The sequence below is a fragment of the Macaca nemestrina genome, chromosome 10, assembly GCF_043159975.1.
Source record: "Macaca nemestrina isolate mMacNem1 chromosome 10, mMacNem.hap1, whole genome shotgun sequence".
Lineage (NCBI taxonomy): Eukaryota > Metazoa > Chordata > Mammalia > Primates > Cercopithecidae > Macaca > Macaca nemestrina.
This window is the reverse complement of record NC_092134.1, coordinates 33077537-33102991: the sequence shown is the minus strand read 5'-3', so window position 1 is coordinate 33102991 and position 25455 is coordinate 33077537. Positions and strand designations below refer to the sequence as shown.

The 25455-nt window shown below is 37.8% G+C and overlaps 1 protein-coding gene across 2 annotated transcripts in view; it reads right to left on the bottom strand.

The window, feature by feature from the left end:
• Window positions 1-10083: 10083 nt before the first annotated feature.
• BLTP3B (bridge-like lipid transfer protein family member 3B) overlaps window positions 10084-25455 on the bottom strand; it is a 117589-nt gene continuing 102217 nt past the window's right edge. For both annotated transcript variants that reach the window (XM_011761807.3, XM_011761808.3), the window contains 3 exons: window positions 25291-25399; window positions 17358-17551; window positions 10084-15499 (listed from right to left, as the gene is read on the bottom strand). In XM_011761807.3, coding sequence (XP_011760109.1) covers window positions 15380-15499; window positions 17358-17551; window positions 25291-25399 — 423 coding nt within the window. In that variant the 3' untranslated portion in view covers window positions 10084-15379. The remainder of the gene's footprint in view (window positions 15500-17357; window positions 17552-25290; window positions 25400-25455) is intronic.

Genomic DNA, 25455 nt, shown 5'->3' with positions numbered 1-25455 from the left:
CTGTATGGCTATCCAAGAAGGTCCGCTTGGGAAGCTAGGGGGAATTAAGAGAGGTAACTAAGAAATGGGTGATTATATATAAAGGATAATGATTGTTGATAAAATGGTGGATAGGAGGCAGGACAAACTAGCAGCTCCCTCTTGAACAGACAGAGCAGTGTATGGAGACCCACATCACGGCCTTTTGCTAATGCAGAAACATGCCGGGAAAGCAGAGAGAATCCACAGACTCTTTGAAGGAAGTGGCTTGCCACTGCAGGCTCCGTGAGACAGCTGAAAAACTGTGAGTGCTCATAGTGTGAGAGGGGGACCATCGCCCCTGAAACACACATCCTCACTGGGGAACCTGAAGGTCCAGATCACAGGAGGATTTGACCTTACCTGGAGCTGAGACGAATTTAGAGAGCTGAGCGAAATATAGGGGACCAAATACATGGAAAAAGAGCCCACATAGCCAAAGCAAAACTAAGCAAAAAGAACAAATATAGAGGCATCACATTACCCAACTTCAAACTATACTACAAGGCTATAGTTACCAAAAGAGTATGGTACTGGTATAAAAAGAGGCACACAGATTGATAGAACAGAAGAAAGAGCCTAAAAATAAAGCCAAATAGATACAGCCAATTGATCTTCGACAAGGCAAACAAAAACATAAAGTGGAGAAAGGACACCCTATTCAACAAATGGTGCTGGGATAATTGGCAAGCCACATGTAGAAGAATAAAACTGATCCTCATCTCTCTGACCTTATACAAAAATCAACTCAAGATGGATCAAAGACTTAAATCTAAGACCTGAAACCATACAAATTCTAGATGGTAACATTGGAAAAACCCTTCTAGACATTGGCTTAGGCAAAGACTTCATGACCAAGAACCCAAAAGCAAATGCAACAAGATATACAAGGCAAAAAACATATGAGAAAATGCTCAACATCATTAATGATCAGGGAAATGCAAATCAAACCACAATATGATACCACCTTACTCCCATAAGAATGGCCATAATCAAAAAATCAAAAAATAATAGATGTTGGTGTGGATGTGGTGAGAAGGGACACTTTTACACTGCTGGTGGGAATGTAAACTAGTACAACCACTATGGAAAACAGTGTGATTTCTAAAAGAACTAAAAGTAGATCTACTGTTTGATCCAGTGATCCCACTACTGGGTATCTATCTACCTAGAGGAAAAGATGTCATTACATGAAAAAGATACTTGCAGCCAGGCATGGTGGCTCACGCCTGTAATCCCAGTACTTTGGGAGGCCAAGGCCGGCAGATCACCTGAGGTTGGGAGTTTGAGACCAGCCTGACCGACATGGAGAAAGCCCATCTCTACTAAAAATACAAAATTAACCAGGCATTTTAACCCAAGCTACTCGGGAGGCTGAGGCAGGAGAATCGCTTAAATCTGGGAGGTGGAGGTTGTAGTGAGCCGAGATTGTGCCATTGCACTCCAGCCTGGGCAACAAGAGCAAAACTCTGTCTCACACATACACACATGAAAGAATGGACTTTGGGAACTTGGGAGGAATGGGTGGTAGCAGGGTGAAGGATAAAAGATGACACATTAGGTACAGTATATACTGCTCAGGTAATGGGTGTGCAAAATCTCATAAATCCATGAAAGAACTTATCCATGTAACCAAATACTACCTGTTCCCCAAAAACCTATTGAAATAAAATAATAATAAAGGAAGAACCAACCTGTGGGCTTAGGTATGTAGGGTGTAGCTTTGCCTGCTAACTCCGGTTAAGTCAATACAGTTAATAAAATCATTTAATTACAGATCCACAGATCACTTCTTTCCTGGGTCAGGCTCTCTACACAGAAGATGGGCTGAGAAGAGATGGAAGTCCACTTTCCTTGTGCTGGGGGTAAGTTACCCTGGGACTGGAATAATACTGGCAGTCTAGGTTTAGATCAGAGTTGGCTGACAATGGCCCACTGCCTATTTTTGTAAATAAAGTTTATAGAATATAGCCATGCCCATTCATTTACATATTGTCTGTGGCTGACTTCATTCTATGACAGCAGAGGCAAGGAACTGCAACAGAGACCATATGATTTACAAAATACTTAACTTTGTCCTTTATACAGAAAAAAAATTTGCTGACTCCTGGTCCAATATATATTGAACCTAAACACAATGAAGTAAACAGAAAGAATTATATTAAGGTGGAAAAAAAATTACCTTCAGATATACAGGATAGGAGAGAACTGACTCAGCAAGAAATGTGCTTGAATGAAAAAATCTTGATGGTTACAAATCAGCACAAATTATATAAGTAAGGAAAAAGTGCTTAAAAAACAAGAAAACATACTCTTAGACTACCCTAAAAGAAACAATATCTGGACCAGTAGTTGCAGTTCTCCTGTATGAACCATTCTTCAATATATACTCTTGTCTCCAAACGGTTCTCTCTCTAGCACCTTCTAACCAGTGGTTAATTTACACTTATCTGTCAGACTTTAGCTTAGATATCATTTCCTCTGAAAAGCCTTCTTTGATTCCCCAAAACTGGGTTACATGTACTTACTTACTTTAGAATGGCATTTAACATATCGTATTGAAATTACTTTTTTATTTGTCCATCTGCTCCACTAGATGAATCCATGTAAGCAGGGATAGGTAGCTGGTATTCCAATACCAGGCCCAGTGCCTGCCACATAACAGTTTTTTAACATGTTCATTAAATGAATGCCACAGTCCCATTATATTCCTTATCAGTTAGACTGCATAGTAGAAGTATAGTCGTGTGTCACTTAACAATGGGGATACATTCTGAGAAATGTGTTTTTAGGTGATTTTGTCATTGTGTGAACATCATAGAGTGTATTTACACAAAACTAGATGGTGTAGCCTACTACACACCTGGGCTATATGGTATAGTCCTGTTGCTCCTAGGCTACAAACCTGTGCAGCATGTTACTCTGGTGAATACTGTAGTCATTGCAAGACAATGGTAAGTATTTGTGTATCTAAACATGGAATAAGTATAGTCAAAATACAGTATAAAAGATTTAAAAAATTAGTATCCTGTATAAGGCACTTACCATGGACGGAGCTTGCAGAACTGGAAGTTGCTCTGGGTGAGTCAGTGAGTGGTGGGTGAATGTGAAGGCCTCGGACATTACTGCATACCACTGTAGACTTCATAAACATACACTTAAGCTACACTAAATTTATAAAAAATATTTCTTTCTTCAATAATAAATTAACCTCAGCTTACTATAACTTCTTTACTTAGCTTACTGTAACTTTTTACTTTATAAACTTAACTCTATACCTTTTTGACTCTTGTAATAGCACTTGGTTTAGAACACACATATTATACAAATATACAAGGATATTTTCTTTCCTTAGGTCCTTTTTCTAGACTTCTTTTCTATTTTTAAAAATTGTTTAAATTGTAAACTTTTGAAACAAAGACACTGACACATGTATTAGCCTTGGCATACACAAAGTCAGGATCATCAACATCACTGTCTTCCACTTCCACATCTTGTCCTGCTGGAAGGTATCATGGAGCTGTCAGCTCCAGTGACAACAATGCCTTCTTGAGGAATACCTCCTGAAGGACCTGCCTGAGGCTGCTTACAGTTGAATTTTTTGTTTAGGCCAGGCACAGTAGCTCACATCTGTAATCCCGGCACTTTGGGAGGCTGAGGCAGGTAGATTGCTTGAGCCCAGGAGTTCAAGACCTGCCTGGGCAACATGGTGAAAACCTGTCTCTTCAAAAAATACAAAAATTAGCTGGGCGTAGTGGCACATACCTGTAGTCCCAGCTACTTGGGTGGCTGACATGGGAGGATCACTTGAGCCCAGGAAGTCAAGGTCACAGTGAGCCATGATCATGGCAACTTCACTCTGGTCTGGGGCAAACGGTGAGCCCCTGTCTCAAAAAAAAAAAAAAAAAAAAAAGTTTAATAAGTAGTACACTCTAAAATAACAGTAGCATAATAAATACATAAGCCAGTAACGTAGTTGTTTATCAAGTACTATGTACATAATTGTGCTATACTTTTTTTCCTCCAGAGCAGGAATGGAATTTTATTTAAAAAGGCTTTAGAACAGGAAAGAAAGGAAAGTATGCTTGGAAGAAATCTAAGCAGGACATGCTATACTTTTATACCACTGGCAGCACAATAGGTTAACACCAGCATCAACATAAACACATGAGTAATGTGTTGTGCTATGATGTTAAGATAGCTAGGATGTCACTATGTGATAGGAATTTTTCAGTTCCATTATAATCTTATGGGACCACCTTTCTATAATGAGTCTGTTGTTGGCCAAAATGTTATTATGCAGGACCTGTTTTCAGTTTTGGTAATTGGCAGACTGAATTCCCTGCTCAAATCTATCCCCTTCCCTACCCTCTGGTAGGCAGATCCCTAGTTTTAACTGGGTTCTCTCCTCTGTGGCCACGTACTCAGGAAGAATCAGTACTCCAGTCCTTAGGGTTTACTTTTTTTTTTTTTTTTTTTGAGATGGAGTTTCGCTCTTGTTGCCCAGGCTGGAGAACAATGGGGCGACCTAGGCTCACTGCAAAATCCGCCTCCCAGGTTCAAGCAATTCTTCTACCTTAGCCTCCCAAGTAGCTATGATTACAAGCAAGCGCCACCACAACCAGCTAATTTTGTATTTTTAGTAGAAATGGGGTTTCTCCATGTTGGTCAGGCTGATCTCGAACTCCTGACTTCAGGTGATCCACCTGCCTTGGCCTCCCAAATTGTTGGGATTACAGGTGTGAGCCACCGCACCCGGCCCAGGGTGATTTATCTTAACCAGATGGTTCAGGAGGGAATGTGATGCATTTAGGTATAGTGACATGTAAAGGGAAGTCAACTGAGCCATTACTAGAAAGGAGATTTACTTAAAAGGAAAAGTGTAAGGAAAATGAGTTTTTTCTGGCCTTTGGATGTGCCTGTGTTTAAAGAGGTTTTGCTCGAAGCTGCGTGCAACCATGAACATGAGGATAAAAATCCCCTGCATTGAGGATAGCAGAGATGGAAGACAGAAAGAGCTACGGTCCATCATCATCAGTAAGCATCTAGAACCACCCCATCGCCAGATGTTTCCCTATGTGAATAGGGTAAGGCTTAGTTGGCTTTTCCTTTACTTGTAGACAGAAGCATGCTAACTTATGCAAGTGACCACATTTTAAGAGGAACTTTTGCAAATTGGGGCACATCTAAATGGCAAATAATGGTGAAGGCTTTGGAAGCCATGTCTTTTGAGGAATAAAGAATTATGGATGTAAAGTCTAGAAAAAAGATACGGCATGAGATATAACAGCTCTTTTGTAATGTGAATCAAAAACCTAGGACCAATGTGTGGTAATAGGGAGCTACATTAATTCACTAATAGGAGAAAAAAGGTCAAACTAGAACTACTTAAAACAGGAAGGTTTATGGGGTAGTATGTTTTCTTGTTAAGAACTTCAGCTGTAATTTGGTGACTCCCTGTTGTGAACATTCTGGATTTGCTTTGGTGTGAGGCTGAGCTACAGAACTTCTGTTTCCTTCCAACCCTTAAGATGCCATAATTTCATTTGACTTCATGACATGTACTGCAATAATTGTTCAAGCAGGGAGGAAGAGTACAGTTCACCCTTGCACAACATTGGCTCGAACTGCACAAGTCCACTCATACGCAATTTTTTTTTTCAATTAATACAGTCAGTCCTGCATATCCATGAGTTCCATATCCACAACCAAACGAGGATATGAAATCTGGTGATCCAAAGAACCAACTCCCTGACTTGAAGATGCTTGGATTTTGGTATCCAAGGGGACCCCAGAACAAATCTCCCATAGACATGGAGGGATGATTGTAAGTATAAAATCACCCGTGTATATATTATTCATGCTTCAATCTCCAAAATTGGTGGCACTATAATAGCCTCTGCACATATTTATGGAACTACCCCAGAAAATCAAAATTGAAGGATACTCAGTAAAGAGTACTAACAAGAAACTCAATTGTTCCTGAAGGCAAAAAAAAAAAAAAAAAAAAAAGAGGGCGTAGAATTATTGATACACATAAAAATTGCAAATACTAACTGGGCCCCCAATAAGATTTATAGAAAAGGATTACATATATGAATATAATAATTCTCAAATATCTGTGCTAGGAAAAACTTAACATTTAAAATAAAGATATACTTAGCCTTAGCATGTTTTTAGATATTATAATCAGGAATTTTTAAATTCTGGAAATTTATAGAAATAGAATATTAAAAAGTTGTTTAATTTACTCCTTCTATATCCCTCTTAAAAACTCTTCCATCTTCACAGTTCCAAAGTTTTGATTGAAAAATCTGTTGTTCAACTGCAAGAAATGGAGTAAAAATAAACTAGTGGAAAAAAGCAACAAATATGGCTATCATAGCTATGCCAATTATGATAATAAATTATAAAGCAACTATACTGAATTCAAATAAACACTAAATTGCCCCAACATTATTGGTATAATGATAGCAGTGAGAGTCCAGACTCACTTTTCATGTCAAATTGGAACCATAAGATTCCAATAGACATACCCTTGTGGGTATATCACTTAATGAAAAATTGGATTGCTTGTGCCGTTTATTTTACATTAAATTGAAGAATTTCTGTATGTGCCAATTTATTTGCTTTAGGGTTTTGTTGTTGTTGTTGTTGTTGTTTTCCAGAGACAGGGTCTCACTGTTGCCTAGGCTGGTGTGCAGTGGTACAATCATAGCTCAGTTCAGCCTTGAACACCTGGGCTCAAGCGATCCTTCTGCCTCAGCCTCCTGAGTAGCTAGGACTGCAGGCCTGTGCCACCATGCCCAGCTAATTTTTAAAATTTTTGGTAAAGACAAGGTCTATGTTGCCCAGGCTGGGTGCAAACTCCTGGGCTCAAGCAATCCTCCTGTCTCAGCCTCCCAAAGTGCTGGAATATTGGGTGTGAGCCACCACAACCAACATGCTTTAGGTTTTAATTCAAATGACACACATGCCAAGTGAATTATTATAGATCTTTCACAAGTGCTTAATTATTGGAATTTTGTTCAACATATTTCCTTATACTTGACTTGTTCAATATAATTTTCAAAATCCCCTGCTCTGGTTATACTGTGTATCTATTTTAGTTGGAGTGTTTGTTTTTTGAGATGGAATCCTGCTGTCACCCAGGCTGGAGTGCAATGGCGTGATCTTGGCTCACTGCAACCTCCACCTCCCAGGTTCAACTAATTCTCCTGCCTCAGCCTCCTGAGTAGCTGGGATTACAGGTCCCTCACCACCACATTCAGCTAATTTTTGTATTTTTAGTAGAGACAGGGTTTCACCATGTTGACCAGGTAGGTCTCAAACTCCTGACCTCAGGTGATCCGCCCGCCTAAGCCTCCCAAAGTGCTGGGATTACAGGCGTGAGCCACCGAGCCCGACCTTGGAGTGATTTTAAATATTGTGAAGGATGGACTTTCATCATATCCCTATACATTTATTTTACCCATATTCTTCAGTGATTTTTTTTTTTTTTTTTTTTGAGACAAGGTCTCAGTCACCTAGGCTAGAGTGCAGTGACATGATCTAGGTTCACTGCAACTTCTGCCTCCCAGGTTCAAGCGATTCTCATGCCTCAGCCCCCCAAGTAGCTGGGATTACAGGTGTGTGCCACCAGGCCCAGCTCATTTTTTTGTATTTTTAATAGAGACAGGGTTTCACCATGTTGGCCAGACTGGTCTCGAACTCCTCACCTCAAATGGTCCACCCATTCGACCTCCCAAAGCGCTGGGATTACAGGTGTGAGCCACCATGCTGGCCTAGATACTTCTGATTTTTTTCCTTTTCTTTCTTTCTTTTTTTTTTTTAAGGTGGAGTCTTGCTCGGTCGCCCAGACTGGAGTGCAGTGGTGCGACCCTGGCTCACTGCAGCCTCTGCCTCCCGGGTTCAAGCAATTCTCCTGCCTCAACCTCCCAAGTAGCTGGGGCTACAGGTGCGCACCACCATGACCGGCTAATTTTTGTATTTTTAGTACAGGCGGGGTTTCACCATGTTGGCCAGGATGGTCACAAACTCCTGACCTCAAGTGATCCACCCGCCTCAGCCGCCCAAAATACTGGGATTACAGGTGTGAACCACCGTGCCTGGCCATCTTTTTCTTAAACATTTATTCACATGTCTATTTTTCTTCAAAAAAATTATCATTCTTGATAACATTTTGAGTTAGTATTTGAGTTCTTGTCACATAAATCAAAATGCTTCTGCTGAATGGTTGCATAATCACTTCACTATATACTTTCCTATCTTTCATAATGCTCAAGTATTCCTAAACACAATGAAGAATTAAGAATATGAGAAATGCAAGTCAGTCAACTGGGTCAATAAATTAACCAATAAATTTTTAAATAACACAAGAAATTTCACTTACCATTCAAATAGTATAGTTTGTAAATAATTTTTTTTGTCAATGACAGCATGTTGAAAATAAAAACTAACTTATAAGTTATATAATATTACCTTTCCATCTAAATGATTTCAGAATTTAAAAAAAAATCCAGATTACTCTTTATTAAGTGATGTGTTTTTTCTGGGACCAAAAATTTATTGCACATAATTTATAATACTATATATAGAGCAGGAAAAACATTGAGTTTGTATTTTTTAATATGCTTCCCTAAAAGGTTTCAAATTCTCAAACCTGCTAAGGTCGTAACAATACTGTTGACAACATGTATGCTAAATTTCAGTATTTTAACATTCACATGAATGTCTTTAAATCTTACAATTATCTAATATCTAATGGTTTATAAAAAATCATCATGCTTACATTGTTTCATGCTACTTTCATTTTTTACACCGCAAAAAAGGCCACCTTAAGAACCCAAAAATTAAAAATGTATTAAGTGGTTGGGAGTGGTGGCTCATGCCTGTAATCCTAGTACTTTGGGAGGCTGAGGCAGGCAGATCACCTGAGGTCAGGAGTTCAAAACCAGCCTGGCCAACATGGTGAAACCCTGTCTCTCCTAAAAATACAGAAAAAAAAAAAAAAAAAAAGAGCCGGGTATGGTGGCGTGCACCTGTAGTCCCAACTACTCGGGAGGCTGAGGCAGGAGAATTGCTTGAACCTGGGAGGTGAAGGTTGCAGTTAGTCGAGATTGTGCCATTGTACTCCAGCCTCAGTGACAGAGCAAAACTCCACCTAAAAAAAAAAAAAAAAGGCATCAAGTATTGGCTGGGCATAGTGGCTCATGCCTGAAATCCCAACATTTTGGGAGGCAGGGGTTCAAGACCAGCTTGGGCAACAGAGGGAGACACCATCTCTACAAAAAAAAAAAAAAAAAAAAAAATTGGCTTGGTGTGGTGGCACACACCTGTAGTCCCAGCTACATGGGAGGCTGACAGGGGCGGATTGCTTGAGCTAGAAGCTGGAAGCTACAGTGAGTTATAACTGTGCCACTACACTCCAGCCTGGGTGACAGGGCAAGATCCTGTCTCCCCCACCCAAAAAAAATCAAGTATTATAATTTAATGAAATTTGCATTTTAAAAACACTACTGCTTTATTGTTTCTATATACTGTGTATCTCTACCTTTTGGTATTTTATATATTCTAAAATGAAAATTGAAACATAGCTCAAAATTTACTTTCTATAGCACTTCAAAGTACAGACTAAAAGGAGATTGTTTACACCTCAAGGAATTAGGCACAACTGAAATTAATTCTGAGTATTAGTCAATTTCTCAAGGAGAAACTGCTTCACCCACTACTCTTTTGGACTTATTTCCATCTGTTTAGCTGAGAATATTGGCAGATCTCAACAGCCACAACATCATATGTTACAAAGCCAGATGACATTCTGACATTGTAGTACCATGAAGTGATAGGCTAATTTTGTTTTGTGATAAATCAACTATAAGTTGACATATTCAAAATCCAGAAGCCCACAGTATGGCAAATATTCCCACTCCACCCTCCCATCTTTTTTTTCCTTTGGATTCAAGAAGTTGGCCCCCCTTTTAATAATTAACAGCAACTAGTTTTCTGTGTTCCATCTCCCTTCAATCAAACTGAAAGGAAGAATTTGATATCTGAAAAACATCCTTGACACCTCATCCATTTTATTCTTTCAATAAAGTTATTGAGCACCTACTATGTGCCAGGCACTGTATGAGGCATAAAGAATACAAAATTGAACAATGACAATGACAGAAACAAAATTCCTGTCCTCATGGAGTTTACAATCTAGTGGTTCTGACATTAAACCAATACATACAAAATTACACGTGTTAAATGCTAAGTAGGGGTATGTGGTCAGGTGAGATGTATAACAGCGGGTCTTACACTGTGACAGAAATTAGGGAATGTTTCCCTGAGGAAGTGATGAACTAAGATCTGAAAGACAAATAGGAATTAATTAGGCAATGGGAAGGGATAGATATTTCAGGCCAAAGAAACAGCATGAACAAAAGTCTTATGCTGGATGAAGCACTGTAATTCTCATTCCAAATACTTAAAGGACAATGAAGGTATTGAGTAAAACATGGTACATATGAAGCTAAGTGGCAACAAGAATAGGTAACCTCTATTGAGTGTTTTTTAGGTGATGTGCCAGCCACTGTTTTATTCTGAGACAGTAACTATTTTAATGCTTGGAACTATGCTTTAGATAGTGGCCCTAATATATCTGACCTCATATGTCAAATATATTTGGTCACATAAAATATTTCCATCATTAAGGACAATAAAAAGCCACTCAAGTGTTTTAAGCTAGGGGTGCAAGTGGGGGTAGGTAGGTGGGTTGTCTGGATTAAAATTCAACTTTGAATAAAAAGAAGAATTCTGCCTGCAGCAGAGTAAATACAGGGAGGGCCAGAGTCGCTGCAGGAAGAAGAGTTAGGAGACAACAGCAGTTATGCATACAAAAGGTGCTGATGGTAGCTTAGATTAGGGAGTGGTGAGAAGTGAAGTAGACACATTTGAGAGATGTTTACAAGGTAAAAATGACAGGACTTGAAGAAGTGATAGGGAGAGGAAGATGTCTTAAGATGATTTCCATGTTACCAGTTTGGGAACAGGGGGAATGGTGGTGGCATTCACTGGGATAAGATGCCTCGATTAGACTGTAGGTTAACACAAACTTGTTAAAAAGGGGGTATAACTCTCCTACTGACATGTATTGAATAAAAACCCACAGAAGAATTCCTGGTGAGTTTCTTCCACATATATTTGCCTTTGGTCATACAGTCATTCTTATACGACTTAACTCGAAATAATGCTTCACAACTAGTATATATGGGGGCATGTCCAAGTTCTTTTTTGTGTGTTGCCCAGGTTAGAGGGCAGTGGCACGATCTTGGCTCACGGCAGCCTCGGCCTCCTGGGTTCAAGCAATTCTCGTGCCTCAGCCTACTGATTGGCTGGGACTACAGGCGTGCGCTACGGCATCTGGCTAATTTTTGTATTTTTAGTAGAAACGGGGTTTCACCATGTTGGCCAGGCTGGTCTCAAACTCCTGACCTCAAGTGATCTGCCCAACTTGGCCTCCCAAAGTGCTGAAATTACAGGGATGAGCCACCGTGCCCAGCCTCAAGTTCTAGGATAAGGTAAGAAAAGAAAAACATTCAAAATACCCAATTTTTTTTTTACATACATGAAATTTAAAAGCACAGCACAGAAAACCTACTACAAAGCTACTGTAATCATACTTGTTAGAATGACTATTATCAAAAAGACAAAAGAGAAGTGTTGGAGAGGATGCAGAGAAAAGGAAATAAAAGCTCTGTACACCGTTGGTGGCAATGTAATTATAGCCATTATGGAAAACAGTGTGGAGGGTCCTCAAAACATTTAAAACATGTAACTACCATATGAGCCACCAATCCCACTATTTCATATATGTTCAAAGGAAATGAAATCAGTATGTGGAAGAGACATCTGCAATCCCACGTTCACTGCAGCGTTACTCAACAGCCAAGATACAGAATCAAGTTAATTGTCCATCAATGGATGAATGGATAAAGCAAATGTGGAAAATATACACAAGAGCATACCATTCAACTTAAAAAAAATAAAAAAGGAAATCCTGTCATTTCTGACAACATGGATAAACCTGGGTGTAGTGGCACACACCTGTGGTCCCAGCTACATGGGGGACCACTGTGTTAAGTGAAACAAGCCAGGCACAGAAAGACATGCCAAATGCTACCTGATCTCACTTATGGAGTGCAAGAAGTCAACTGCGTGGGGTGGAGAGTAAAATTCTGGTTATCAGAGGCTGCGGGATGCGGAAATGGGGATATGTTTGTAAAAGAACACGAAATTGCATTTAGTGAATATAAGTTCAGGAGATCTACTGTACATCACTTGATTATAGTTAATAACAATATGTTGTATACTTGAAAATTGTTACAAAATTTTAAGTGTTCTCGCTTCAAAAAAAGTTTGAGGTAACATGTTACACAGCTTGATTTAGCCATTCCATAATGTATACATGTATCGCGACATCATGTTGTACACCATAAATATATACATTTTACTTCTCAATTAAAAATATAGGAAAAAACTCCAAAAAACTCAAAAGTAAACAAAAAATAAAAATAAAAAGCAAAGCACAATTACCATTTTCATCTCATGACTACTAATATCTCTCAGCTAGAGATTTCTTTTTTAAATTTCAGGACATGACAACTTTGTATCTAAATTATGGTAACTTAAAAAAAGGGCAACCCTGGTAAGTCAATTGTCAGGTCTTCCTGTATTTCTCACACTGCTAAATAGTTTGGGGTTCACTTAAACAAAAATCATCTTATCTTTTAGGTAGTTTTAATGACACAAACACGGTAACATATACCTCATACATAGACGTACACATACAATTTAAAGTTTTATGGTCATCTTTAAAAGATAAAAAAGGTAAGGGAAAATGTGTGAATTAATGACTATGCCATAATAAAAGCATATAACTAGGCTTTAAGTCCAAAGACCAGATTACTAATTGTGATTTCAGTCATTTGTACTTTCTAAGCCTTAGGGTATTTTTTTTAAAAAACTTCTAACATTTGAATAATACCTACCTCTCAGAATACAGTGTTTTATGAATTTTAAACATCTATAAAAATAGTATTCTTTATAAGTAAAAAAATCAAACTAAGCACATAGAATGCTCAGATTATCATAATATCTACTGTTTGTATGATTTCCTTGGGAAGATCAAATAAATTTAAAAGTAGTAAGTAAAACATTCAGCTTCAATAACAATAAGCAATTATAATATACGATAGAGGCCAGGTACAGTGGCTCACACCTGTAATCCCAGCACTTTGGGAGGCCGAGGTGGGCGGATCACCGGGGATTAGGAGTTCAAGACCAGCCTGGCCAATGTGGTGAAACCCCGTGTCTACTAAAAATACCAAAAATTAGCTGGGCGTAGTGGCAGGCGCCTGTAATCCCAGTTACTCAGGAGGTTGAGACAGGAGAATCATTTGAACCCACAAGGCGGAGGTTGCGGTGAGCTGAGATCGTGCCATTATACTCCAGCCTGGGCAACGAGAGCGAAATTTCATCACACACAAAAAAAAGAAAAACATAGAAAAATTTAAATTTATATAGATGAATCTAGAGAAACAATGTTAGCTCTGAACAAGTTTATGTCCCATCAATCCTTCTTTTCCATAACAGACTGTTTTTGCCAAACATATACTTAAAAATCAAATGTTTTCTTCTAAGGACATAACGCTATACATTTTAAATCTTTAATTAGACCTCTGCACATTTAATCTAAGGCTATCAGTTTTAGATTAACAGGACTTATTATGATTTTTTTAATACTCTGAGGTAAACTATTATCAATTTGTTCTTGGCTGTATCCTTAGTACCCAAAACAGTGCCTGTATATTTTAAATAATGTAAATGAAAATGGATGTTTGGGGTGGGGGGAGGAAAGGCCGGTATTGTTTTCAATAAAGCCCTAAATCACTCCAAAATTTAATGTAAATGAAATATGTATTTTCCCCCAAGCACTTACATACAAGGACCACTATGTATGTCATGCCAAATACGCAAAGCACCATAAAGTGTCGGAACGTGGTTTAAAATTTTCAAGTATCTTAAAGAAAGAGTAGTCCAGCTATTTCATTTTTTATCTTGGAGAGATTTATGTTTAAGAATGTGAATTTTAAAATAGACACCACTTAGCTTAATTCTATCAGAAATATATTTTAAATCTTTAAAAGTCTCTGTTTCTTAACACTCATGTACTTTTATTTTATAATGCATGATTTTCTTTCATGTTGATTTCAACCTTAATTCCTAACAAAATAGAATTCAAAATTCACCAATGACTCTTATTATAGAAGATTGTGTATGTATATATATATATATCTCACATAGAGCTTTAATCAAAACTAGCTTTATAAATTCAGTATGTGCAAACACCCACCTAATATGATACTGTAAGAATGGTATGAAATTGTCTTATGTGCAAGGAAAAAAAATTTTCCAAAAACAATCAACTTCTTAAAGAGAAAAATGAAGGTAAAGAAATTAATATAAATAGTATTAATCAAAATTTTTATAGTTACAAATGGTGCCAAATTTAGCAGGATAAATTACTATTTTACTTCTAACAACAAATGTTTAAAGGAATGTACAAGTAATGCTTTTTAAATCACTTGGTCATATACTCTAACATTTTGCTTTTGTACAGTTTGTGCTTTTTACTTTTACATTTGTACCATCTTTTTGTTGAAAATTATTCCACTTATACAATGTACCCATTATTTAAAATGATTTTTTCCACATTTTCAAGATATTTTATAAGTTCAGTAGGCTGATGATTTTCCAAACCTATTAATTATATAATTTATTAATCTGATTGGACTTTTTACAGTAATTAAATTATAGATATAAGTACATAATTTTAATAACATTTAAAATGTAAGCCTCTTTTCATTTTACATTAGTCATAAAAGCATTTGAATCTTTGTAAATAATAGTAAATTATTAACAAATGTTGAGAAACCAATTCAGCAATCTGTGTGAACACAAGAGGTTTTCCTTTTTCATTAAAAAAAAATGCCTACAATGAGATATCAAAATTAGGAAATGACATCTTCTTTTCAATAGACATGTAATTATTTTACACTATGTGTTGACTTCCCTAGATCACAACAGTTTAAAAGAGGGCTAAGCCCCAAAACACAAAACAACCAAAAGATTGTAATGCCCGTACCTAATACTTTCTAAACTGGCTTTGAAATAGTCATCACTTCATCACATTCCATTTTGCTTTATTGTCTTTTCATGAAAATAAAACTCTTCCCCTAACTGGTAACATCCACATTATAAATATAACCTTCCTACTCCAGAGCTATAATTTCAGTTTTGACTGCCACTTCTGCTATTCAACTGTCATCTTCTTTATATGATGAAGAAGAGCATCTTTTTCCAAGTGAGCCTCTGCAAGAGCCATTTTAGCTTTAGCCAGTTCCTGTTTAAGAGATTCATTCTCTTCCATGAGCTGAAATGATAAATGGCGGGGAGGGGGGGAATAAGATAATTTAATCATTTCAGGAAATACAGACTATTTATATAGTATCCAAAGGCGTGACACTTGGGATGGTAAAAATGCCCAATGCTGGTAAGAGTGCACTTAAGCTGAAAGTTGCTTTGAGACAATATTTGGAAATATACATCAAGCACTTAAAAAATGTTCCCATGTTTTGACCCAGCAATACAAAACACTAACTCCTAATTTCGACTTCATTTTATATGAATTTTCCTGGACCTCACTATGGCTCTAGACATTCAGACATTTAGAACCCTACTTTCTCAGCCTCTCTCCTTTTTTGGCTTTTATGCCACAACTATTTCATATATCCCCTTCAACCTATGTATGCCCTTTTCATCTTTTCTTCTACCTTTTAAGAAGTCTTAAAATTTGACATTCTGTTAGTTCCATTGCTCAGTCGTCTTCTCTTGTCCTGAGTCACTTTCTTGGATGATCTTATCTCTCATGGCTCCACCTATCATAAACAGACTCACCTAGCACAAACTTCTCTCCTGAGCTCCAGACTCAAATTCTGAATGTGTCATCAGACATTTTCTTTTTTTTTTTTTTGAGGTGGAGTTTCACTCTTGTTGCTCAGGCTGGAGTACAATGGCGCAATCTCAGCTCACTGCAGCCTCTGCCTCCTGGGTTCAAGTGATTCTCCTGCCTCAGCTTCCTGAGTAGCTGGGATTACAGGCACGCGCCACCATGCCCGGCTAATATTCGTATTTTTAGTAGAGACAGAGTTTCTCCATGTTGGTCAAGCTGGTCTCGAACTCTCAACCTCAGGTGATCTGCCCGCCTTGGCCTCCCAAAGTGCTAGAATTACAGGCGTGAGTAACCGCACCTGGCCAGACATTTTCATCTAGATGGCCAATACGTTTCCCCCACCACCCTTTTAAGACTTAGTTCAAGTATTTTATCCTCTTAGAGCCATTCCCTCAAAATTAGGAATGGCTATATTAGAGCAAATATATTGGAGCAAATATAGCCATTCCTAAGTATGGGGATATAATAAAACTAAGAACTTTCTGCATTACATAGATACATTAAAATATATGCAGTTAATTTCAAATAGTTCTCAAACTTCTTCTAGATCTAGCTTAAGAATTCTTGCCTTATAGACCAAGTGAGGTAGTTTCCTATACTTCTCTTCAACTGTAGTATAGCATCTGACACAGTATGTTGTGACTACCAACTGAACACTCTCGTCCCACTAGACTTTGAGTTCTTCAACAGTCAGGGATCATCCACTGCTCAATTCTATATCCCTAGCTCAGAGCTGGCATTGAATAAATCCTCACTGAACAGATGCATTAACTCATTCTATGGTTTCACCATACAGATTAAAACTCTGCTGAACATTTTGTTTCTTTATAATGGCAAAAAAAAAAAAAAAAAAAAAAAAAATCAGAAGCAACTTGAATGTTAATAAATGTTTATAGGAAGTTTCAGAAATGATAGCACACCCAAAACCATATTACTCAGCCATTAAAAAAAATTAAGCAAATACAGCAATATGAAAAAATGTTGTTAAACAAGTAAAATTATATAGCATGTATACTTGAATATAATTTTTTTTCAAATAAAAAAGAATCTACAAGGAAAAATCACAAAAATACTGAGAGCACTGGAGGAAGGTAGAAGGTATTAATTTTTTCTTTATTTTGCTCAACACTCTAACCATAGCACCTAGCAAAGCACCTGGGCACAATAACAAGCACTTGGTACATTTTAATAAAATAAGTAAACAATGTTTTAACTATTAGTATCTTAATACTTAGTTATTTAATTGCTGAAGCTGAATCTGAATTAGGTTTCCCATTACCTGTTCCCTAGTGAAGTCAAAGGAGAACTCAGGAAAGTTAGCTGACTGAGAAGGCCAAGGAACCTCTGGGCTTGTCTGAGTGGCTTGAGTGACACTGCGTTGTTTCTTCAGATCATACTTTCCACTGGTCAGCAGCACTGAATCACTTTTGACATTTTCTTTCAAATCATTTCCAGTGTTAAGCATGTGAGAATCTGATCAAACAAATAACATGCTCAGATAACATTTCCAAATACTTGATAAATCTTTAAAAGTTCAATTGTGAAAATCTAATTTAAAGCTAAGTATCTATATATATTAGTATGAGGATAGCAGTATGAGATAGAACCACCAATAAAACCAAAAGCTTATTCTCTGAAAAGATCAACTAAATAAACATTTCTTCCTAAGAATTCTTCCTAAGAATTTGTCAACTTCAATTAATTACATAATTATGTTTTTATACTAAAGGTTGACTTAATAGATTTAATTTAAAGGCTTATTATTAGATTAACTAATAAACTTTTAGTTAGATTGACCAAGGAAAAGAAATTACTAGAATCTGAAACAAAAGAAGTGATATTACTACCCACTTTACAGAAATAAAACACTATAAAGGAATACTATAAACAACAGTATGTCAATAATTAGATAACTTAGGGCAGGAACAGTGGCTCACACCTGTAATCCCAGCACTTTGGGAGGCCAAGACGGGTGGATCACCTGAGGTCAGGAGTTCGAGACCAGCCTGGCCAACATGGTGAAACCCCGTCTACTAAAAATACAAAAACGAGCTGGGCATGGTGGTGCGCACCTGTAGTCCCAGCTACTCAGGAGGCTGAGGCAGAAGAATTGCTTGAACCCGGGAGGTGGAGGTTGCTGTGAGCTGAGATCATGCAGAGTCCATCTCAAAAATAACAACAAAAACAACTATGTAACTTAGATGAAATAGACAAATTCTTAGAAAGACAGTAACTACCCAAATACTCAAGAAGACAATGTCAATAGACCTATAGCTGAGAGAGACAATCAGTAATCATAAAACTACCCAAAAAGAAAAGCCCAGGCCCAGGTGGCTTCACTGGAGAATTCTATCAAACATTTAAAGAATAATATCAAATCTTTAAAAACTCTTCCAAAAAACAGAAGGAGCATTCCCAAACTTTCTATGAAGGCAGTATTACCCTGATATCAAATCTAGACAAAAACAAATAAACAAACAAAAAACACACAAGAACACTAAGATCAATATGCTGATGAATATGGACATAATCATCAACAAAATGTTAGTAAACTGAACCCAGCAACATACAAACATAACTATAAAGCATGGTCAACTGGGATTTATCCCAGGAATGCAAATATATCTATCATCCAAAAAGTAACTAATGTAATACATCAACAGAATAAAAGGCAAAAGCCACATGTTCATCTCAATAGATGCTGTAAAAGCATCTGACAAAATCCAATACCTTTTCATGATAAAAACACTCACCAAATTAGGAATAGAAGGGAACTTCCTCAATCTAATAAAAGGTCATCATGTATAAACATCCCACATCTAATATGATACTTAATGGTGAAAGACTAGACTCTTTTCCTGTTGGCCAAAATCAGAAACCAGACAAGGCTGTCTGCTATTGTTACTTTTTTTTTTTTTTTTTTTTTTTGAGACGGAGTCTCGCTCTGTTGCCAGACTGGAGCGGTGGCACAATCTGGAGCGGTGACACAATTGCCAGTGGCACAATCTCGGCTCACTGCAACCTCCATCTCCCAGGTTCAAGTGATTCTCCTGCCTCAGCCTCCCAAGTAGCTGGTGTATCCAGCTAATTTTTGTATTTTCAGCAGAGATGGGGTTTCACCATGTTGGCCAGGATGGTCTCAATTTCTTGATCTGGTGATCGGCCAGCCTCGGCTTCCCAAAGTGCTGGGATTACAGGTGTGAGCCACCGTGCCCGGCCTGCTATTGTCACTTCTATTCAACATTGTCTTAGAGGTTCTAACCAGGGCAACTGGGCAAGAAAAACAATAGAAGACACTCAGATTGGAAAGGAAGAAGTAAAATTATCTCTATTAGATATGATCTTGGGTATAGAAAAAAACTAAGGAAACAACTAAAAAACTACTGGAACTAATCAAGTTCAGTGAGGTTGCAGGATACAAAATCAATACATAAAAATAAACTACATTTCTATAATGTGTAATAAAGAATCCACAGATGAAAGAAAACAATTCCATTTAAAATACTGTCAAAAAGAATACAAATAAACTTAACAAAAGAAGCAAAAAACTTACTATACTCTGAAAACTATAAAACATTGTTGAAAGAAATAAATAGATCTAAATAGATGGAAAAAATCCCCACTCTTCATGGATTGGAAGATTTAATGGAAATGCTCCCCAAATTTATCTACAGCTTTAACACAATCCCTATCAGAAGGTGAGCTGGCTTCTTTGTAGAAATTATCAAGCTGACTTTAAAATTCATATGGAATTGCAAGGGACCCAAAGAGTCAAAAAAATCTTGAAAAGGTACAATAAAGTTGGACGACTCACATGTTCCAATTTTAAAACTTACTTTAAAGGAAGCTGGTAATCAAGACAGTGCAGTAGTCTCAAAGACAGACATACAGACAAGTGGAATAGAATTGAGAATCCAGAAACAAACCTATGTGTCTTTAATCCTTACCCATACTCAAATTGATACATTTGAGTTAAAGAGCTAAATTTAATGTATAATTCCATAAAATTCTTAGAAGAAAACATGAGAAAATCATAACGACCTCAGATTTGGCCATGGATTCTTATACAGGACATCCAAAGCACAGGCAAAAAAAGAAAACAGAACAATTGAACACTGTTGTCTTGAGAAATTGCCACAGCCACCCCAACCTTCAGCAACCATGGCTGTCATCAGTCAGCAGCCATCAACCTTGAGGCACGAGCAAAAAGATTATGACTCACTGAAGGTTTAGATGATCATTAGCATTTTTTAGCAATCACGTTTGTTTGTTTATTGAGATGGATTCTTGCTCTGTTGTCCAGGCTGGAGTAGAGTGGCACGATCTTGGCTCACTGTAACCTCCTCCTCCTCCTGGCTTCAAGCGATTCTCCTGCCTCAGCCTCCTGAGTAGCTGGGACTACAGATGTGCGCCAACACACCCAGCTAATTTTTGTATTTTTAGCAGACAGGGGTTTCCCATGTTGGCCAGGCTGGTCTTGAACTCTCGACCTTAGGTGATCTATCTGCCTCAGCCTCCCAAAGGCTGAGATTACAGGCATGAGCCACCGTGCCCAGATAGAAATCAAGTATTTTTAAATTAAGCTATGTACATTTTTTAGACATAATAGTGTAAACATGACTTTCATATGCACTGGTAAACCGAAAAATTTGTATGACTTGCTTTATTGTGATACTCACTTTATTGTGGCGGTCTGGAACCCAATCTGCAATATATTTAAAGTATGCCTGTATAAGGAAGAAGTTCAGCTTCCTTCATGTGGCTATCTAGTCATTCCATCACCACTTGTGAAAAGGCTGTTCTTTCCCTCATTGAATTGTTTTGCCAGACTTGCCAAAGATCAATTAATGTAAGAGTTTATCTCTGGACTCTCAATTCAACTCATTCCAATTATCTTTCACCAAGCTCCTTTTCTACTCAATCAGCTAGAGAGCATTTCTAGTTTATACTTATAAAAGCTGATTCATACTGCTATTTTCAAATGTTTCAGAGATTACTGATTTCAAATGTTTCAGAATTGTTGAATATCTTGTATTTTCCTATTTTCTTGTTTATGTTTATCCCATTTTCTTGCCTATGAATGCTGTTTCTATTTACCATAGCCAACCTCTAGTGACTATGGGAAAGGAAAGGCTGCTCTACTGGGTGAGATATACCAAGTATGTTAACTGGATAGGGAATCATTCCCTTCCTGGGGGCTTAGCAGCTGCATAATCTACCCTCAATATTTTAGTCTATATGCAAACCCTACTGAGGCCTACTACTGGGCACGGGCACAGGAGAGGATTCCAAAAAGGAATGCCCATATTATTCATGCTATTGCCTCAGGGGCTCATTCTAACCTCAGTATCTTGTTGGGGAGATTCCTCCTATTTTTGAGGAGGAACTTCAGTCGTGTAGTCCTCTTGGATTCTTTTGGTCCTGTTTCTCACTGCTTCCCAGGGAAGAAGGTATGATTTATCTGATTGATGGTTTTTTTTGTTTTTGTTTTTTTTTAAAAGAACTATATATATGTAGTTCAGTCTCTTGCTCTGGTATATGCTGTACCTCCTGCCAAGAGGGTGCAATCTTTTCTTTTCTTTTTTTCTTTCACAAGACAGACCTGAATTTTTGGGAGCTAAAAGATTTGGGAGAGAGTCAGGCAGAGTCTTCTCACAGACCTAAGCATAATAGAGCTACCATTTTGATCTTCGTTGGCCTTTCTCCTATGTCTGCCTCCACTTGTTCCCAAACTACAGAGGACAGGACTCTTTAAGAGTCTCCCACAAACTGTTCCTACATCTGCAACTGTTCTCTCCTTTCTTCTGTAGCATTGTTAATAACTTTATTCTTTAGTTGACATGTTTTCTGTCATTTCATGAGGTTTTTGATAGGAGATGAAACAGATGTACATGTCATTCTTTCAACTAGCTACTAAAATAGTGAAGCCCAGAACACATAGATCTACTGACTCATGCTCTTTCCACTACTCACTACCTTAAAAGACACAGACCTTACATTAGCGACCTTAAAAATTTTGTTAGAGTGGGGAAACTCACATTAAAGGTGAACTAAGTACATAGACAATATACCGCAAGTAACTAACGGTATAAAAAGTGCCAAAAGAAGTGGAAGAACTCACATCAGATTATAAAGAAAGTGTCACTATACAAGGATGCCCTCTCTTATCACTCCTATTCAACACAGTATTGGAAGCTCTGGCCAGGGCAATCAGGCAAGAGAAAGAAATAAAGGGTATTCAAGTAGGAAAAGAGGAAGTCAAATTGTCTCTGTTTGCAGATGACATGACTGTATATTTAGAAAACTGTATCATCTCAAACCAAAATCTCCTTAAGCTGATAAACAACTTTAGCACAGCCTCAGGATACAAAATCAATGTGCAAAAATCACAAGCATTTCTATACACCATTAACAGACAGAGAGCCAAATCATGAGTGAACTGCCACTCACAATTACTAAAAAGAGAATAAAATACCTAGAAATACAACTTAAAGGGATGTGAAGGACTTCTTCAAGGAGAACTAAAAACCACTGCTTAATGAAATAAAAGAGGACACATTCGGAGGCCGAGGAGGGTGGATCACGAGGTCAGGACATCAAGACCTGGCTAACACGGTAAAACCCCATCTCTACTAAATATACAAAAAATTAGCCGGGTGAGGTGGGGGCACCTGTAGTCCCAGCTAGAGTGAGACTCTGTCTCAAAAAAAAAAAAAAAAAAAAAAAAAAAGAGGACATAAACAAATGGAAGAATATTTCATGCTCATGGATAGTAAGACTCAATATCATAAAAATGGCAATACTGCCCAAGTTAATTTATAGATTCAATGCTATCCCCATCAAGCTACCACTGACTTTCTTCACAGAATTGGAAAAAACTACTTTAAATTTCATATGGAACCAAAAAAGAACCCACAGAGCCAAGACAATCCTAAGCCAAAAGAACAAAGCTGGAGGCATCATGCTACCTGACTTCAAACTATACTACAAGGCTACAGTAACCAAAACAGCATGCTACTGGTACCAAAACAGATACACAGATCAGTGGAACAGAACAGAGGCCTGAGAAATAACACCACACATCCACAACCATCTGATCTTTGACAAACCTGACAAAAACAAGAAATGGGGAAAGGATTCCCTATTTAATAAATGGTGCTGGGAAAACTGGCTAGCCATATGTAGAGAGCTGAAACTGGATACCCCTTACACAAAAATTAACTGAAGATGGATTAAAGACTTAAATGTAAGACCTAAAATCATAAAAACCCAATTAGAAAACCTAGGCAATAACATTCAGGACATAGGCATGGGCAAAGACTTCATGACTAAAACACCAAAAGCAATGGCCAACAAAAGCCAAAATTGACAAATGGGATCTAATTAAACTGAAGAGCTTCTGCACAGCAAAAGAAACTACCATCAGAGTGAACAGGCAACCTACAGAATGGGAGATAATTTTTGCAATGTATCCATCTGACAAAGGGCTAATATTCAGAAACTACAAAGAACTTAAACAAATTTACAAGAAAAAAACAAACACCACCATCAAAAAGTGGGCAAAGGATAGGAACAGACACTTCTCAAAAGAAGATGTTTATGCAGCCAACAGACATATGAAAAACTGTTCATCATCACTGGTCATCAGAGAAATGCAAATCAAAACCACAATGAGATACCATTTCATGCCAGTTAGAATGGCTATCACTAAAAAGTCAGGAAACAACATGCTGGAGAGGATGTGGAGAAATAGGAACGCTTTTACACTGTTTGTGGGAGTGTAAATTAGTTCAACCGTTGTGGAAGACAGTGTGGTGATTCCTCAAGGATCTAGAACTAGAATTACCATTTGACCCAGTGATCCCATTACTGGGTATATACCCAAAGGATTATAAATCATGCTACTATAAAGACACATGCACATGTATGCTTATTGCAGCACTATTCACAATAGCAAAGACTTGGAACCAACCCAAATGTCCATCAATGATAGACTGGATTAAGAAAATGTGGCACATATACACCACAGAATACTATGCAGCCGTAAAAAAGGATGAGTTCATGTCCTTTGCAGGGACATGGATGATGCTAGAAACCATCATTCTAAGCCAACTATCACAAGGACAGAAAACCAAACACTGCATGTTCTCACTTATAGGTGGGAACTGAACAATGAGATCACTTGGACATGAGGCGGGGAACATCACACACCGGGGCCTGTTGGGGGGTGTGGGGTGGGGGCTGGGGAAGGGATAGCGTTAGGAGAAATACCTAATGTAAATGACGAGTTGATGGGTGCAGCAAACCAACATGGCACATTATACCTATGTAACAAACCTGCACGCTGGGTACATGTACCCTAGAACTTAAAGTATAATAATATTAATAAAAAGAAAGTATCAGTATAAAGAAGAAAGTTGAGAGAACAATGGAAGGATGAATGAAATCCACGTCGTGATGAGCAATTCCAATGAGAAATAACAAGGCAAGTAAGAACGCAGAGATGTGCAAAGTGCAGAGAAGTGCAAGGTAAGTTCCATTATAAGAAGTATAAGTAGGAAATAAAGCTAAGAAAGAGATCAACTGAAAGACACGAGTAAGATCAAGAGATATGTAAGACCCTGAAGGCCTCTCTCACTTTCAACAATATTCAAAACACATTTGTACAACAGGTACTAAACCAACTATATATGAAGTTTTTTCCAGGGTAGAGGCTGGTACATGTATAGATGATACTTTATTACGATGTACTGAAGGTGTCTGTCAATCTTCCACTACTATGTATGTATATATATAAAAGAAATATAAGTGAAAAGAAACAATCAGTATGTAAATAATTTAACTTCGAAATTTGAGTAGGTATTTATTTAAATGGGTTTTCATCGGCTGGGCGCAGGGGCTGGCCTGTCATCCCAGAACTTTGGGAGGCTGAGGCAGGTGGATCACTTGAGGTCAGGAGTTTGAGACCAGCCTGGCCAACATGCAAAACTCCATCTCTACTAAAATTTTTTCTTATACTAAAAATATAAAAATTAGCTGGGCATGGTGACAGGCACCTGTAATCCCAGCTACTTGGGAGGCTTAGGCAGGAGAATCACTTGAACCAGGGAGGCAGAGGTTGCAGTAGGCCAAGATCCCGCCATTGCACTTCAGCCTGGGCGACAAGAGCGAAACTCCGTATCACAAATAAATAAACAGTTTTTCATATATACCTCTGATATGAAAAGAGCCATCGTCACTTCTCTCTACCACAAGATGATCAATATGTACAGTTACAGGAGCTGGTTCAAGGGATATTGTACTACTCCGGGGACTATCATCCTACAGGAAAGAAAAATAACATTGCCATGTTACTTCAGTCGGTCATATTTTTAATG